This window comes from Nannobrachium achirus (assembly GCF_963921795.1).
Source record: "Nannobrachium achirus genome assembly, chromosome: 21".
In the NCBI taxonomy this organism is placed as follows: Eukaryota; Metazoa; Chordata; class Actinopteri; order Myctophiformes; family Myctophidae; genus Nannobrachium; species Nannobrachium achirus.
The window spans coordinates 39,035,697-39,054,306 of record NC_137828.1 but is presented as its reverse complement, the minus strand read 5'-3'; the positions used below and the strand labels follow the sequence as shown (position 1 = coordinate 39,054,306).

General features: G+C 40.8%; 1 protein-coding gene across 3 annotated transcripts in view; it reads right to left on the bottom strand.

Moving 5' to 3' along the window:
• The window catches only part of rbm33a (RNA binding motif protein 33a), a 39,345-nt gene extending 21,223 nt beyond the window's left edge, over positions 1 to 18,122 (bottom strand). For all 3 annotated transcript variants that reach the window (XM_080751540.1, XM_080751541.1, XM_080751542.1), the window contains exons 1-5: positions 17,978 to 18,122; positions 13,213 to 13,291; positions 8,920 to 8,968; positions 7,738 to 7,811; positions 1,839 to 2,136 (exon numbers count right to left, since the gene is read on the bottom strand). In XM_080751540.1, coding sequence (XP_080607666.1) covers positions 1,839 to 2,136; positions 7,738 to 7,811; positions 8,920 to 8,968; positions 13,213 to 13,291; positions 17,978 to 17,996 — 519 coding nt within the window. In that variant the 5' untranslated portion in view covers positions 17,997 to 18,122. The remainder of the gene's footprint in view (positions 1 to 1,838; positions 2,137 to 7,737; positions 7,812 to 8,919; positions 8,969 to 13,212; positions 13,292 to 17,977) is intronic.
• Between the last annotated feature and the right edge of the window lie 488 nt (positions 18,123 to 18,610).

The following is an 18,610-nucleotide window of genomic DNA, read 5'->3' as shown; positions in this document are numbered from 1 at the left end:
CTTCATTACCATTTCTGGCAGCATTTGAAATTCAATGAGATGTAAATGTTTGACATGATATACAGAAATACATGGGAAGATAAAAAAAAAATACAAAAAATAAAACACCCCTCTCCGGTTCAATGATGGTGAAACTATCATCGACCGGCTCTTTCACAAATCACTTTCATTGGCACGTCTCTTTATGTTCATGACTGAGCTGACAATGTCACACAACACACATACACACTTTCTGGGAGATGACAAGTCAGTTACGTCAAAATAAAAATAAAATAACTCACCTCGCTGTTATAGCCAATCTCCTTCCAAAATAAAAAAACGTACAAATCTCTCTGTGCATGTTCTGTCTACGGCCACCAACAAGTTGCACCCAGTACACATCATGGCTGTCTCATATTGACGAATAAACACAACTTTTTCACCCTTTTCTTTTGCAGGAATACTGATAGTTGGACTCCGCTATCCCTAAAGTGAAGATATTCTCAAGGATTCAACCAGATAGAACAGTGCTTCTGCGCTGCAAAACAATACTCGATTTAGGAAGCTGGCTAGAACACTGTGTTCTCTGTGAAAGAAAGAACATCCTCTCTGAACAGATTCTCGAACAATTAGGATAGTGCAGTTACCAAGATCACCATTTCCACTACTTCTTCAACTAACTGCCCATTACTTGCATCCCTTGACTAATACACAAGTGGGATGTTTGACATGGTAATCAGTGAAATGCGCTGCACCACTCGATAACACAAGTTCATGGCTAAATGAGGTCGGCCTGTAGGTCAGATATGGTGTTTGGTGTTGCGCTCCATTAACCTGCCAGCCAACAACACATTAATGCAGGAAAAAATACCCTTCTCAGCAAACGAGATGGATGGACAGACTGCCTCAAGGGGATGCAGATGCTTAATCCTTTAAACTGTTCCACGTATTACCCCTGAATGAATACCACAGCAAACACAAATGTTAAGCCCAGGCAGTTTAGTGACCTTGTAAACATAGTAATACACACAAGAATACAAATGTGCATCTGCACTTGCAGACAAATTTCCCCCAAAAATCCAAGCTGAGCACAGAGTGTATAGTGTAATGCACTGCCAAGTAAGAAGGTCAACATCTTATCTTTGTATGGTAAAAAAAAGACTAATACATCTTTGTCAGGTGCCAAACACCATCACACCTTAGCAAATGGACCGTAACGGACATTTGCACATGGAACCGGCCTTATCTCTGATCCTGTTAGCGCAGGCTAAGAGGGATGGGAAACTAATGAAAGGGAAACCTGCATCAATCATTAGAAAACTGTATGGGGTTGTCCTTAGGAAGGTCAATAATCTTTTCACCTATGTGAGACTTTATCAGATCCATTCTGAAGTCCCAGATAAAAGCCTCTCACATTAACCTCCGCCGAATGGCAGCGCATCTCCCCCACACAAAAGCAGCCTCTTACTCCCACAAAGATACCAGGCCCAAGGTCACAATGGCCCCGGAATTGGGAGGCGACAGCGGAGCATTACCCCGCACCAAACAAGCTGTCAACGCAAAACTTTGTCAGCAAGATGGAGAAATTAACTGTCAGTAAGTGATAATGAATCTAATCCCGGTTTTGCCGCCACAACACCACCATGCGTCTACCGTGTCCCCCTGAATGGATTTCAATCCTCTACCATCCCTATGCCAAGACAGGAAAAGTGACATTATCTCTAGTATACAATAGAGTTGGACTGAAAAGGGGAGAGGGTGGAGGTATGCGAGTCACGCGCGCGCGTGTGTGTGTGTGTGTGTTTGTGCGTGCCTGGTTGCTTGTGCGTGCGTGCGAATGAGCGAGCTTGAAGACTCACTTGAAATTCACCATCCATGGGCTCAGTGATTTGGATGTCTAGCACTTCATCCTGATAGGCGTCGTCATCCTGGGCCAGTCCTCCGCTGTAGTTCATTTGATCCTCGTCGACAGCCTGGCTGTAGTCCTCGGTGTACTCCCCTTCCCCCGCCCCCTCTTCTAGGTAGCCCCCCTCCTGTGCATCCTCGTAGCCATCCTCCGCGCCCAGGTTGACGATGTCATCCGTGTAGTCACCGTCTCCCAGGTTGTCCTGCTGCTCAGCCATGTTCATTGTGGCGTTGAAGCTCACATCCTGGCCACTGAAATGAGTAGATTACCCAGAAAAACACAGACTTGGTTTAACCATTATTACTTTAACCATTATTTTATGCTTTAACTATTAAAAAATAGCAGATATACAAGCTCAATGCGGCACCGAGTGACGCTGGTAGATTCTTTTGAAAAATCGTGAAAGTGAATATTTTGACCCAATTCTGTAGGCCTAAATGTCTTCTAAATCCTTGTTCTAAATCAGTGGTTCTCAAACCTTTTCATTTCAAGGACCCCCAAAATTACATGTACTGGTATTTTGCCACAGACCCACCTCAAAATATGTTGTTCCAGGGACCCCCAGAAGCAGAGATTTGAGTTACGGTACACAAATTTGCTTTGAAATATATATATTCAAAGATTTGAGGATCCGACATCACTGTGATGTCACCTGTGATGTCACAGTGATGTGTCGGTACACAAATTTGCTTTGAAATATATATATTCAAAGATTTGAGGATCTGACATCACTGTGATGTCACCTGATGTGTCAGGGGAGCGACAGGGGAGCGACCGCGTATTTCAGGGGAGCGACCGCGTATTTCCCGGTGAACTTAAGCGCAACGGTGGGGGCCGATGGGCAAGGAGGGTCGCGAGCTTATGAGAAACAACTAAAATAAGACCTTAAACCTGGCGAAAACAGTTGCGTGCATTAGTGCAAGATGACGATAAAGGAAATCATTAAATGGAAAACATTAAATTAACTTCTGAAAAGCCTACACGGCCTTAAAACATGGAAAAAACAGTTGAGTGCATTATCGCAAGATTAGATGAGGATAAAGGAAATCATTAAATGGAAAACATTAAATTAACTTCTGAAAAGGCTTCTAAGCCTACATTCCATCATCAGCAATAGTCAGTGGTGCGTGTTCCCCACACTCCCAAGCCCCCACCGTTGCGCTTAGGTTCACCGGGAAATACGCGGTCGCGTCAGGGGAACCACAGTGTCAAGTGTTAGACAGAAATACGGTCAAGCTGTGACGGTTCACATACTTAACTGCGACCACTGTCGCAATCAAACCCGGCAGATCTGTCCGTCAGTGAGTAAAGTAGGTAGGTAGGTAACCCTAACCTCAATGTCTATAGCTGACCTGTTGTGACATCACATTCTTGACTCAATGACCAAGGCAGCTTAACGCCTCACTAGTGGCGTTTCCATAAAGCCACTTTTTGCGCATTAACGGCTTATTCGCAAAATGTTTTTATGGACACTTCAAAATGCGAATAAACTTTCATTATCCGCAAAAAGAATTATCCGCTTGGAGGAGTAGGATTTTGAGGCTTCTATCGAATAAACTAAATGCACATAAGTGAATGGAAACGGGTCAGACAATAAATGCGAATAGATTATGACGTTCTGGGTCCATATTGTCCTCCAATTTAACACTTTCCCCTGCCGCTTAACGTCCATTGTATAGCGTTTATAGCCCACAAAACAAACCGGTTGTTTGTTACACACGGAGTGACAAGGACCGTGTGTAAATTCCTCCCGTTTTCACCTCCCGGAGTCAAGCCATCCGTGGCTAACCCTTCCTCATCACACAGTGTTGCGTGCGAAAAGTGGCCGATCTACAAGCTCACAGCAGCTCGCATCCGCGTCTCTGCGCCGCGTTGTGAGCTTGCAGATCGGCCACCTTCCAGAGGACGCTGAAACTTGCAGGATGAGCACTGTGTGTGCAGCGACGCAACCGCAGTTTTGAACTGAGCGCAACGGTGGGGGCGCAGGAGTGTGGGGAACACACACCACTGACTATTGCCGATGATGGAGAGGTTATATAGCTTTATGTATTGAGAGGAACTCTTGCCAATTTCGTAAGAGACTCGTCGCCAATTGTAAGATATTTAAAAGTTATTTGGGGCCATGATGATTGATAACCCCTTCTTCCCACTAGACAGCGACCGAGTCACAGCAGTCAGACGTGCAGTGCTCAGGTTCGGTCTGGAAAAAATGGAAACATGCTAAATTCGCTTTGTCTTTAATATGCGTATTTCTGATAATTCGCTTCCCTAAATTCGAATAAGTTTATGGAAACATGGCTACTGTCTATAACTAATCTGTTGTGACATCACATTGTTGACCCATATTTCGCAATGCCATATATGGACACTCCATTATGGCCAAGACAGAATTCATTTACAAATGCCTCAATGTCTATAGCTGACCTGCCCATATATGGAGATCCCTGATGTCATCAATATTAAGCCCATAGCTTGGAATGCCCATACATGGACATATTGTGTGAGTCTCATGTGGTCTATATAACATAAGATATCTATGATGTCAGACGTCAGTCATATCCATATTTGGGAAAATATGTGTTTTTTTTTACACATTTTGTCCAACTTAAACAACCAACGCAACTCGAACCACACTTGCAAATGAATTCCGTCCTGAAAGGGGGAGGTCGCTTTTTGCCCTTAGGGCGTCTTACTGGTATATAAGACTCAAACAAGAGCGTGTCATCCTGGAATTTATTTTGTTCACTTTCAAGCAGGCACAAAAAACAAACATCAAGTTCTTCAACATAGTCTCGGGCTGAATGAGACACTTCTCCTTCATTTCTTTTGCATTACATAAGGTGATAAGGCTGTCAAATAAATTGAGCCTAGAATAATTGTCGACTTTGGGGGGAGGAGATCCGCAATAGATTGCAAAAGTATATATTCGATTAGCATAATGTGGCTGCCGTTCATGTTTTTAAGGTCAATTCAAACAAAGCAGTGTGTGCCGACACACTTTGGTACACCCTGTGCAGTATGTTGAGTCTGAAACACTTCGGTATGATAGTGACACTGTTGAATCCTTGTATCTTTATTTTAGCCTTTTCAACCAGACAAGGTGTCCATGTACAACAGAAAAATATACAGTAGTTGGGTTTTCCATCATATACGTAACACCAACCCATCACACCCCTATAGCAGGGGTCTTCAACAGGGGGTCCGGGACCCCTAGGCGGTCCTCAGAGTTACTACAGGGGGTACTCCAAATCTTTTAGTGATACTGTAGCCAAAAATAGCAGATCTACAAGCTCACAATGCCTCGCACTGCAAGGCGTTGTGAGCTTGTACATCGGCTATTTTCGGCAAAGAGCTTTGGTGTAGAGGGGAATAAGAGCAGACTAAGTACAGATTAAAAGGTCAAGTTTATTAGGTAATGACAGCTGGTTAAATATCTGAAAACAAAAATTCAAAATACACTGACGATTGTGCTGTCAAACAATGAAACTGTACAGAATCTATGAACAGGTTGTAGGGGTCCCTGCTTCATCTCTCTCTCAACTAAGGGGTCCTTGGCCTGATAACGTTGAAGACCCTGCCCTATAGTATACCCCCAGTGTACCCTCTAACCCTACCCTCTGTCCATATTTGCAACCCCTGTGAGCACAGGCATGTCCATCCCCAAGTAGCACCTCTTAGACAATGTTTTTACTGCAGGAAACCCTGAATAGAAATTATCTTCAAATATAATCAAAGATCAACGAATATTTAAGACCGTTGAGAGCTCAATATGGTAATATGCACATAGTATGATGATTACAATTTGAATAGTGCAGAGTACATGATGCAATAACGTTGCATAATAATGTCATCTTCAAAAGAAGGTTGAGGTAGGGTCAAGTTAATGTTACTAAATTAATCTCCATCTCTATGACTCAGCTGTATGACATTTCTTATCATCTCCAGTAGGGCTGTGAGCGAACAATCGGAGATTCGTACCTCCGTTCATTATGTTGGCAATCGAAGTTCTAAATTAATGGGTTCAGGTTTTTTTTTTCCCTTCTTTTTTTTAAACACGAAAAAGAATGCGATAGGCCTATTCAGAATATCACAGTAGTAGGGGTAGCCAAATAGGTTACCGGTAAACACTAACGGTTAATGGTGACCGTTGAGTATTTTTAAAATGCGAGCAAGCAGGGCAGACTTTTGCAGGGCAGACTTTGTGCTCCGCGAACACCCATCCACCCACCCAAAGATGAAATAGTGTTGAAGCATGAGGCAAAGATGGATTTCATTGCAACCCCCCAAAGGATCCATAATGCTATTTCTGGGTTTGTTATGTCGAGACCAGTTCAGCCTCAGTCCCATGCAACTCTCCGCCATACGTTGACAGAGAAAGGAAAAAGGAAACAAACTTCCGATTCCGATTGGATTTTCCTAAACAGATCCCATCACCCCTCGAATTGAACCCCAAGGCCCCAACCCCGTTTTAAAGAGAAAAAGTAAGAGCTTAAAGTTATACCATGTAACTTTTTTTATAAAACAAATCTTAAAATTGTCCTAACTGTTAAATCGCTAAAGTTTTAGAACCCCCACTCCGTTATTTTCAGCTTCTAAAGCCTTCTCTTTATATGTTTTCTATGATCCCTACCAGGGACCGGTTTTCACGGAAAAATTGCGTCATCACACTACCGGCCAATCACAGCGAGGGTTATACACTGCCGGCCAATCACAGTGCATCTTGAAGTGGGGTATTTGTAGTCGCCCGTGTGTCTCTATACTCAAAAGGTAATCTCGCCTACCAGGCAGGGTGAAGTAGTCCGTTTCTCCGGAATGCCTGAACGCACAGGAACCAGGGACCCCTCTAAAGATAGCTCTCGGCGACGTGGAGGCAGACGCGGGGGTGTGAAGGTACCAAAAAACGGCCGAAAGACGTGGACGCGGTTTGCTATAGAGCTACTGACCACAAGTTGAGCAACTTACACAGTATAGCTTTAAACACAACTTGCAAGTGTTTTTAATGGGTAAAATAGTAGGCCTGTGCAAAAAAAAAAGATTTACTATATTATCGTGATGTTAATGCCGGCGATTCAATTAATCGATTTTCCCGATTTTATTTTTATTTTTTTATTTTTAAGTCAGGTCCTAAAGGAACAGTTTTAGGTCATGAGGATGTCATGTTATGGCTAAAGCTAGCACAGTGCTGTAGGCCTGCAGCACAGCGATTATTTTTGTGACTGTTGTGTTCTGTGTTTTCTGGCATCTTGACCAGGAACATGTTGTTGTAATGTTGTACCACTGGCACTTTGGCTGAAATAAATGTCAGAAAGATTGACTGACTTTATTTGGCTGCATTGATTTGAAGTATACTGTATGATTCAACTTTTAATGTTTTATATTGTTTAGAATTGTTTTAAAATGTTTCAATATAAAAAAGCTGTAATTTTTTGGGAAAAAAATCGCAATAATAATCGTGATATAATCGAATCGTCACCCTATGAATCGAAATCGAATCGGGAGGTAAGTGAATCGTCACAGGCCTATGAAATAGCACTAAATAGCGTTAAGTAGCTGGTTAAAGTACAGAACCATCGATGGTTTGGTGGTTCGGAGGATCGGGTTTTAATAATTCAATTAAAGTTTGATAGTTTGGTGGTTCCCCCCCCCCCCCCCCCCCCCAAAAAAAAAACCTCAGTCTGAATGACGTCATATTGTAGTTTGGACAGAGCCAATCCGAATAAATTCGGCTGTAAATGTGGAGTATGAATCGGCCCCAAGTCTGACACTCTTTGATTAATTTTTCAAATGCTTTCAGCCAGAAATGCACAGATAAACTAAGATATGAAAAATGTAACATGCTTAACATTGCTTACCTTATATTTTGATCTTCGTCATCACTTTGTAGCAGGTCATCGTTGAGCTCTTCATCTGAGACTTCGGAGGGATTCTTTAAGAAAACAAAATGGGTGCTCAGTGAAAGAATTACAACTAAATGTCTTAAGTAGATGTATTTGATACTACAGATGACAATAATATTATGAAAAGATGTGAAAATGAAAGTGTAATGGATTGAAAGGAGAATAGCCAAAGTAAAATGGACAGTGTCAGGTTGCCTCAGAAGGCAAGGGAGTCTGACACCGATCCCAGTGCAGTATTTTGACTAAGCAAGCAGTTCTCTTTTTCCAGTAAACACTAATGCAGATGGCTCCTTAACTTCCTTGTTTAAGTTTCCAGGTAGGAACGCTCCATTCAGACATAATCATAACAATACTGTATGTAGCTATAGTTGCAAATATCAGAATCCACTCCAGTCATACAGTTATAAAAGTAATACACAAATAGGAGCTATAATGAATGAATAATAAGATACAATAATCAACAGGAACACTGTAAATAGAATTTTCATTACAGGTGTGTGTCAATAATGCACTAGCATAAATAAAATCCATTTAAAAAAGAAAACTGATTAATTGAGTCATTTGAGACAGATAAAGCAAAGTGAGTGTGTGTATTAGGGAAGGGAGTCATAGGATCTCCTGTGACCCAGGAGAGGATGCTGTATTCCCATGTGGTGTAGGCAATCTGGCCGGGTCATGACCAGTTCTTTTTTGTCCACAGCACTTCCTACTGGTTCACAGCGATAATTCCCCCTGTGGAGGACCCACCTGCCAACCCACTCCCACTGTTCACAAATGTTTCACTGTCCCTTACTTACACATATTATCCCTGCTTTGAATGGTTGCTGTATTCCACTGTTTCCCAAACACTGGGTGGGTCGGGAACCCATTTTTATGGGTCCCTTTATTTTTTGTTTCCTACATTTTGTTTATCATAATCATAATCATTTGCATTAGATCTTGAAAATACATTGTTTTGGGACGGTGACATTTCTTTTTATTTCCACATTAAACAACTGACAACGAAAAAAGAAGAATAACCACCATCTGCTGAGGGTCCGGGTCTCTGACCTAATGATTCAAATTGTTTACTTTCAGGGGGCAGCCCTACTCTTTTGTTTATAGAGGAAATTAGGAATTGTTTTGATATCTTCTTACCTTTTTAACTGACAGCCAGTCCTCCTGCAGCAAATCTTCTTCTTGATCGCTTGAAGAACAGATAAGATAACAAATTAATAGAAAATATAGGCCATATAGGCAACAAACACATTCATTTATTAATATTAACATAATTATCATACATGCATGTGATGCGAGGGTATCATTCATTCACTCGTTATGTTCTTGTGGATTAGAGCAGAAAGATCCTCACACCAAATAGCTCCCCTTAAAAAAGACTTCTGAAGACGAGTCTGTGGTGCTAAAACGCCATAGTATTAAATAAAATCCTTTTTATTACAAGCCATTTGGTGGGCTTGCCAATTTTCTGCATTAATCTATTGTCTTTTTTGAGCCAGCAGCCACTATATCGGTTCCAACTTAACATAATGGAATCAAGACAACACTTCATGCTGGCATGGTATTTAATGTTACGAGTAAAACTTGTGACTATGACACAAGCTCCTTCCTATCCATGTGTTTAAGGAGGCTCTCTTTTGGCTGTGTGTTTATTTAATGTACTTCTCCCATGAGCTCATGTAATAAAATGATTGTCCTACATTCTACAAATATTAAATTGTCTCTATCATCTCAGTTTGCCTCCACATCCTGAGTGATGCAGAACTCATCAATACATGCATTTAGACATTTCCACTGTCCCATTTTCCAGCGGCTAAGTTCAAGTAGTTTGAAGGTCTGATAGTGTGCCACAGTTTTTGTAGTACTTAATACAAGTGATCCAAGGAGATCAAGTTTTGTTCTATGACAAAATTGCTTGCTAAACATTATTAAATATGAATTGCCTGTGTGGCCCAATAATCATAAAAGGTATGTTGTGACTCGTGACTATCCTAAGTGATGACATGGACCAGATGGACGGCTTCAGTTTCAGTAGACTGGGATGCTGGGTATTTTTCATCTTCTCAAGAATTCAACATCATTTAACTTTTATATTTTAAGTGGAAAACAAGAGCTTTTAAATGGATAATTCGTAGCTGATTAAGCTGAACTGTATAGCATCATGCTACATTGCTACACAGAATGTGGAAAACAACCATGTTTCTGTTACTTGTTAAGTATCAACACTATATCTGTAATATTCCAAGCCTACTAGTTCCTTTCTAATGCACACTGATCCTCAGTTAAAGGACTCATGAAACACTAGCTTCAGTCAAGTGAAACTTTATTATTTATGATAGAATTGGCACATAATAAATTGTAAACCTATAGCTTAATATAATTGGTACTAAAGTCCATAGCTGCTGTGAGACATTACTTGCAAAGTGCTATAGCGTTAAAGTCAAGCAGCAGTCAGGTACCGGTTAAATAAAGCTACATATTTGGCTCTTGCTGGCTGGTGATAAAATAACCAGCATTGTAGGTCTTACTCTAGTCTATAGTTGGGAGGGTAAAACAGTGCCTTCAGAATTGTGGGATATAGCCTAGTTCAGTTTCTCGAATGGGGGTACGTGTACCCCTAGGGGTACGTGGAGGTACTGCAGGGGGTACAACAGAAAATACCCTCAAAAAAGAAAACTAGTATAAATCATGCTTGTTCATAGTTAAAGAATTAGGAGGGGAAAATACATTTACTGTTATGTTTAATGATGACACATGGAGAAACTTGATATGAGTCTTTGTTTGTGAATAGACTACATTTCCTTTTTCATAGGGTATCCATCCATTAGTCTTCTTCATTCCATGCACATATCAGAACATAGGCCTTGACTTTTTTTTTTGAGCGGTGGTCACGCCGTTCCTATACGTGGCCGTGTGTGTAGACGTACGTGTATGTGGGTGGGTGCGTCCGTATGTAGCCTACAGTACCTTTTATGACCACACATGTTAACTCTTTGAGTGCCAATCCCGAACTAGTTCGGCTTTATTAGCGTATCGTAGAGTGCCGATCCCGAACAAGTTCGGCTTTTTTTTTTTTTTTTTTTTTTTTTTTTAATTTTTTGAAAAAAAAAATTTTGAATTTTTTTTTTTTTTTTTGGACCCCATCAAATCTGGTGAACATGATTTCAATCGCGATTATTCCACAAATGTCTCACATAGCCATCAATTCACATACCATACATACATTACATTGTATCTTCGACATTTGTGCAATAAATCACACTGAGCGAATAAGTATGTTCATTTCTTAAAAATCTTGAATTGTTCTTCAAGTAAGGTTGGTGCCTTCTTTGTGGTTTTTCTTTTTTTTTTCCCTTTTCCCCAGCTACTCTATACCCCTACCCCCCGAAGCTAAAGAGAGAAAGAGAAAGAGAAAGAGGAAAGATAAGAAAAAAGAGAAAAGAAAAGAGTTAAGAGAAATTAGAGAGAGTAAAGGAAGTAAAGAGCTCCTAAATAAAAGAATAATTTGTAGTTCACACCTTTGGTTCAAGTGGGATGACAGTAAAAAATATATATATATTAATCGTTACTCCAAGGAGATATTATGAAGGCTGTCGAAGTAGGAGATAAGAGGTTGCCAATGTGTATAAAAGTTTCCTGCAAACCCCGGACTGCAAATTTAATTTTTTCTAGTTTCAAAAATGACATCAGGTCCTGCAGCCAAGAAGTGTTTGAAGGCGGTAGACGGTTTTTCCACATAAGGAGGATTCGACGACGAGCGATTAAAGAGGCCTTGACTTGAGTGATGCACCCAAATGAAAATTATTGGCCGAAGCTGAAAATAAGGAAACACTTGGCAAACTACCAAATGTTCTTTTATTGATAATCATTTGTACCATTGCTACAACTCTGTTGTGTGTTAACGCATCGAGTTCCCCAAAAACGTGCCTTAATTTCTGACCTGCAGTAGCTCTTGGTGCAAATAGCATGTAGATCGTTTACTCATTGACAACATCTATCTCTCTCTATCTCTCTCTCTCTCTCTCTGTGTGAATGAGAGGCGGAGCTGAGCTGCTCCATCCTCCGAGTCTGTGAGCGTGCATGTGTGAATGTGCACGTGCCACTATCAGAGCTAGACAGAGACGAGTCACAGGAGAACACAGCTGGTATATTTCAGCAAATGAGGTTTGAAACAGTTTTAAGTATTCAGAATCAATATGTAGCCTATTAATTGTATATGACAACACTAAAACCTGATTCATGCGTTGGAGTATACGCAATATGGCCAATGTAATGACATGACACCATTATACTATATTTACATTTATACAATTATTTTATAACTTAAGACATTCAAATTAAATTAATCAAATGGGCTATGGAGGTGAACAAATAAAAACAGCTAAGAGATGGATGGATGAGGGACAGACGGCCACGACACTACATTATAAAACCTGCCCCCAGGATATAGCCTAAAGCCCCAGAGGTGACCGACCATGCGTTTTTAAGGCTTATTTCACCACAACAGTCTTTTAACAAAGCAACGTATGGTATAGAGAAACAGAGGGGTGATTTTCCTTGGCTACCAGAAATGGATGATTACTGATGATTAATGATGACTGGCTTTAGCTATATATTCATATAACCTACCTGCAGGGCAAGCAAGGGGATTGATGTTGTCTATAGTTGTATTTTAATAAACATTTCAGCAGAACAGCTTTGGCAAACGGCAATTTGTGTGATTCACTCATTCGGCCATAGTGAAAACACATTGTTCTTTTTAGGTGGCTACATTTTCATGGATTTCACAAGTCATATAGTAAAAGGAGTTAAAATCCAAAACTACATTTTATTTTCAACAAATGTTGTGCATGTGTACTGTAGTGGAATAAGGACTAGAACAAACTTAATATAATGCAGTTTAAATGGGTGCAATAAAGTTAAGTTGGCTGACATGTGGATGTTCCTCATTCTTGTTAAACTTCCTTACCAACACAGTAGCGATAATAAGGATCTCCATGTTATTAAGAGTCAGACTGTAAGTTAATTAAAAACACATACATTGATGGCAGATGAATCGAAGTTAAATGATTTGGCCTAGAGCAAAAGAATATCTATAATATATATGCATATTGAATTTGCCATTTAATAACTTAGTAAGAAATCGAGAGACGGAAGTCCACTGGGCTGGCCAACCCATGCAAATCAAACTATTTCAAACATATTGAAAGTGCGACGGTTTCCCCAAAAAACGCATAACACGGTCAAAAATGGCTTATTTTTCTGGTACGATAGAAGCTTTTTACTGTGTAAGGTCTATTTGTGAATGCAGTTAGTCATGGGCTACATGCTCCACTCTTGAAATCACCACAGCAGTTTGTTGTGAACATCACTCCACAGAAGATAACACTCAACCCCCCCAAAAAACTATTTCTCCCTCTGTGCAATAAATACCTGTCTAAATCGTCATCTGTTCCTCTTCTCCTGCGTGACCGTTCCGCTCCTGGCTTGTCATATTCGTCAAAGCCTTCATCTGCAAGAGAAAGGACCACTGTACTTAATTTTTACATTCTCTGATTAGTTCAATGTTTAGCAAATATACCATCATATCATATATACCATCATTAACCCCACCAGGCCACCAGGAGAAGTAATGTTTTCACCAGTTTGTATGCAATTGTCTGAGTCCATGGTTAATCTCGCAACTCTGATCAGCATAGTATTATGTGTATGCTGTCAGTAGACCAAGGAACCCCACAAATATTTTTCCAATCCGTCAACGACAATTACGTTAATTCATAATCTCAGCTCCACATAATCCCTCCAGGGTATTGGATGGTGGTCCGCAATGCCATGGAGTAGGACTGCATATTTAATAAATGTTTTATCGTCATTAAAATGTTTTGCTTCCCACAATAAATGTACAGCAATATCTGTCCCCCAGAAATCTCACACAGGCCATTGAAATGCATCTTAACATCCCATCACTGAGAGAAAGTCGGTTCCCAACATAGAATTGCTGACTGGGAGAGAAAGTTGCCGTAACATCCCATCACTGGGAGAGAATAAAGGGGAATAATACCACTAATTTTCAACATTTAACCATGTCATTAATATACCTTAGAGTTGTTGTGTGGAAATAAGAAAAAGGTTCCCCCCTTCTGTGTTGCCTAGAACTGGAGGATTGATTGTGGGGTCATGTGATCAGTGACATCATGAAGATGTACTTTGCAAGACAAAGAGAGTGTTTGTGTGTGTTCTGATCGCACGAGAAACGATTAATTTTGAGATATCTCATTGTTATGCTGTTGAATATGTAAACCTCCCATGTTCCCCGCAAACACACCCAGGGCACGAAGTAGAGCAAGAAGTAGAGTGTATTTCCGTGGCTTCATGGGCTGGCTGAGCAACTTAGCAGGGGTCGTCGTCCTTCCTCTAATTTTTATATAACTCTATGGATCCCATGCTAAGGGGTTGTTAATTGAATGGTCCTCAGAGTCAGAAGCAGTTTTCCAAGCAGAGTGGTTCAAGTGTCATGTCTTCAACTTGCTGAACTGATGCCCTTGTTGATCACAAGCTGCAGGGTCTGCAGCTGAGGTCCGGTATCTCTGGCAGTCTCATCATCATGCCTTTGATCGTATTCGCACCACTATCCCTAAGCACAAGCACCACTGGCTCTTGGATAATATCCCAATCGTCCAACAAGTTAAGAAACATCTCGCTGATGTACTCCTCAGTATGTAAGCCAGAAAAGGCCTTGACATTGAACACTACCTCTTTCCAGTCATCGTCTATAAAATTACATGTTGAAACTCATTAATGATTCGCTTTCTCCAGACCAACATTCTGTGGTGAAAGACAAATGGGGGCCAACTATCTTTGGTGCAGCTTTGACTTTTGGCTTAACCTTTGTGAGCACACTATTCATCCTGCCAATGTGCAGTACTTCACTTTTAAGGCTGTAATTTGTAATTAATAATCATTAAGCCATCAATAGTTAAAATAGCAGATTTTCAAGGCTCAATGGGGATTGCCACACATTTTCAACATTAAAGTTAAACCATGCCCCCCCCCCCCCTTACGATGGTCCTTGACATTTAAAAGTTTGAGGGCCACCAGTATTGTAATTGTAGCTGAGTTGAAGTCCACATACCAGCTCTGACAGTTTGATAAACCGGTTCCGGATCCCAACCCTAGATGTGATCAGTGACAGATCTGTGCTAGAATGGCGATCTTCCACCACAGAGGTGTGATCAGTGTAGCTTGAAATTTGAAAATGTACATAAGTTGTGTACAACTACTGTCTTGTAAAACAGAATATATAATCAAATCATTATATGCCATTATAAACTGTACTGCTCAAAGAAATGAAGGGAACAAAATGTTCCCTTAATGTATTTGAATGTATTTGAGTATAGTATACTGTAGTACTGCTCAAAGAAAGCTCAAAGAATTAAGGGAACATTTTGTTCCCTTCATTTCTTTGAGCAGTGTACTAAGATGTAGTTGTAAAGCGAGTATATTGTAGATGTAAAGAGAGTATATTACTTTGTGCAGACATACATCAGTAGGAAATCCCTCTGTGGAAGTGACGTGATGATATTTTTAAACGAACGTGATAACGTTTCTATCGGCCAGAGCCTTCCAATGAGGTCACCTTCGTTCAAAAGTAAACATACCAACATATGGTACAGGTGTGTATACAGGGTAGTGTTGGGCAATCCCGTTCATTTCAGTGAACAAATCATTTTGTTCACGTTCACGGTAATGATCCGTTCAAAAGATTCATACACGTTACGTTCACCGATCGTCCCGTGAAAGGGAGCGTTTTTATTACGTCGCAAGTACAGCCCACCCTCCAGTCCTGTGTGCCGGGGTCTATAAGTGGGAGGGAGCGGGGGTGTGAACGAAAGTGTGAACGACACATTTCAGGGATTTGAACGAATCGTTCACGTGTCTTGCTAATGATTCGATTCTTATGAACAAATACCTCATGAACGACACATCCCTAATACAGGGTATCTGGACACTTATAAGACCCTTTTAACACCCATGAATATTCTGTGCAGCAAAAGTAATCAAACTATAAACAACTGCCAAACATTGGCCAAATTGTCAAATATTACTAATAAAGAGGCAAAGACTTTGAAAATAGCTGATCTACATGATAGATTGTCTATTTTCACAATATGATATAACGGCTCAACTCCCACAATTATGCTAGGTAGGTGAGGGTCCCAAGTTCAAAATATTATTATTTTGGGGGGTTACTAAGGTGGGCTAAGAGTACAGCTTCCATCCACCACTGATCACATGACCTCCCCCTCAATAAATAACATTTAAATAACTGATTGGCAGATCAGAGTTACCCAGCCGTACCTATATGTTACCAAGAGTACAATTTGTGGACAGACAGGCAGAGCCATAATAATGGCTCCTCCATCAATGTAATGACTGATTTACTACCTTAATAGTTCAATCAAAACTGCCATATCAATGGGAAAGTGCAATCAATTGCAACATGCCATCTGATTTCCAACACTAGTGAACTCAAAGGTAGCCCAAACCTGGCCCCAACCCCTGCAGATGTGCTAGTTAGTTGAGTACAATTTTGAGGTATTTGAGGTACTTTTGATTGATTGAAGACTTCATTAGAAGTTTGCATAGGAAAAGGTACAGTTTCATGACGATACAGTTCACTGGTACAAGGTCTACTAAAAGGAGATCCTAGAAAAGACTAAGCTTATTTCCACAGGAAACCATTTAAGTATCTCATATAACATTGAATGAAAGACGAATAACATACTTGAGTATTTCCAATTTCCAATACTTTTACTTCTACTCCACTACACCTTGGATCCAACTATTGTACTTTTACTCCACCACATTCATTTGAAAACTTTAGTTACTAGTTACTTTTCAGATATAAATTATAAAATCATAAAACATACATAAACCACTTTAGCCCTATTGTATACCTTGGCTATTTTCAAACATGTACTTTAACTTTTGGTACTTTAAGTACATTTTGATGCCAACACTTTCATACTTTTACTCAAGTACATTTTGAATTCCGGACTTCTACTGCAGCATTGATACTTTTACTTGAGTAGGCCTACTTTCACCACCACTGATGTTACTTAGGATAGAAATTAGCCAGGAAATGATCTATCCGTCACATTTCTATCTTGGACGTTTATGTTTAGCTGCATGGCTCTCGCAGCACATTATGAACGACAGTGAAAACATATTGTGTCGTTTAATGATTCGTCGCACAAGCCTTGATCGCGACACAAAATGACGACATTCTCCAACTGTCAAGTGTCGAGCGCGACGAGCATTAGCCATGAAGCTACGCAGCTGGCTGCTAACCAACACAACCATCACAGCCAAAACAACCCAACAACATCCAACGTTGCTTCGTTGAACAGAAACGCATCCGTTACAGCCAACTTTAACTAAAAATTAACTAATGTGATCACAGCATAGTGGCACAATGATAGATCCAACGGCCTTTGTTTTGTCGTAATTAACAATTGTTGATATCATTAGCTAGTTAGCACTGCGTGGCCTAGCCAAGCCAAGAGCCATCGTATCCTGCAGTTATTGTTCACCACAAGCTACGTGAGAAGGAGTTCTCCGAGTCCTTAATGCTATGTCGCAGAAGAGCCTTGCGCCTGAAGGAAAGGATGCGCACCTCTCGTCTGTAGTAAAAAACAAAACATACAGTTTCGCTACTCACCAAAACAAAGACGGCTTTAGGGAGTTGAAAGCCTACTTTCCTTGGTGGGAACACTCTGATTCCCCCACCTCACGTCTAAAATACACTTTTTGGCCAGAAAGGAAAATATTTCACCGGAAGGCAAAAACTGTTCAATGGCGTTTTTTATTGAAAAGATCTGTAGAGGGCGGTGTGGAGTAGCTAGAACTTCCGGCCAAATATTTTCTTTTCTGGTCAAAATGTGTATTTTAGATGTGAGGTGGTGGACTCCGAGTGTTCCCGCTAAGGAAAGTAGGCTTTCAACTTCTTATAATAACCGTCTGTTTTGGTGAGTAATGCAAATGTACATGTTTTACTACAGACGAGAGGCTGAGCAGCCTCGGCTAACGCGGCGGTGAGCGCAATGGCTCATCGTCGACCAGAACTAACGTAGCCTTAGCTATCGAGGCTAGCGAGCTTTGGCAACAATAACGACAGTAATAGCCAAAGTGTACCTACCCTGGGCATTGGCCGCCATGACGCAAGACGCTTCACACAGTGTGAGTCTGACTATAAAACGTGGAAATACATTGACGTGTTCAGTATTCTTGCTTTCAAAATGAAACAACAGACGCGAGGCTAACGAGTTGTCCACTGCAGTGCTACCATGTTATTATTCCACACGACCAGCAGAGACAGCAGCAGCAACATGGCAGAGCTGTGATGGTGGTGCATTGTGGGTTGGAAAACTCGTTCGACTGAATCTGATCCCAGGTCTGTTTGGATGGAATCCTCCCTATGTTCCCCAGGTTCTATGTTCCCCACAGGTTAATAGGGTGACCATATTTTCAGCCACTCAAACCGGGGACGCAAACCACTGTTGCCTAAAAACTGGGACCCTAAAAGCAATGCGCACGTTACCGCGCACGCGCGTGCCCATTCTCTAACGTTCGTGCACGCGCACACACGCACCGCAGGGTTGCAAACAGGCAGTGAGTGATGAATTTGTTCCTTTTTTCTGATTGGTTTAGTGAGCATGTTTTCATGAAAAGTCAAGAACATGATAAATGTCTATGCAACCACTGAAAACGGCTACTATTATTTTAATTCTGGCGAAAACCGGGACAATTTTGTTGTGAATGTTGAAAACCG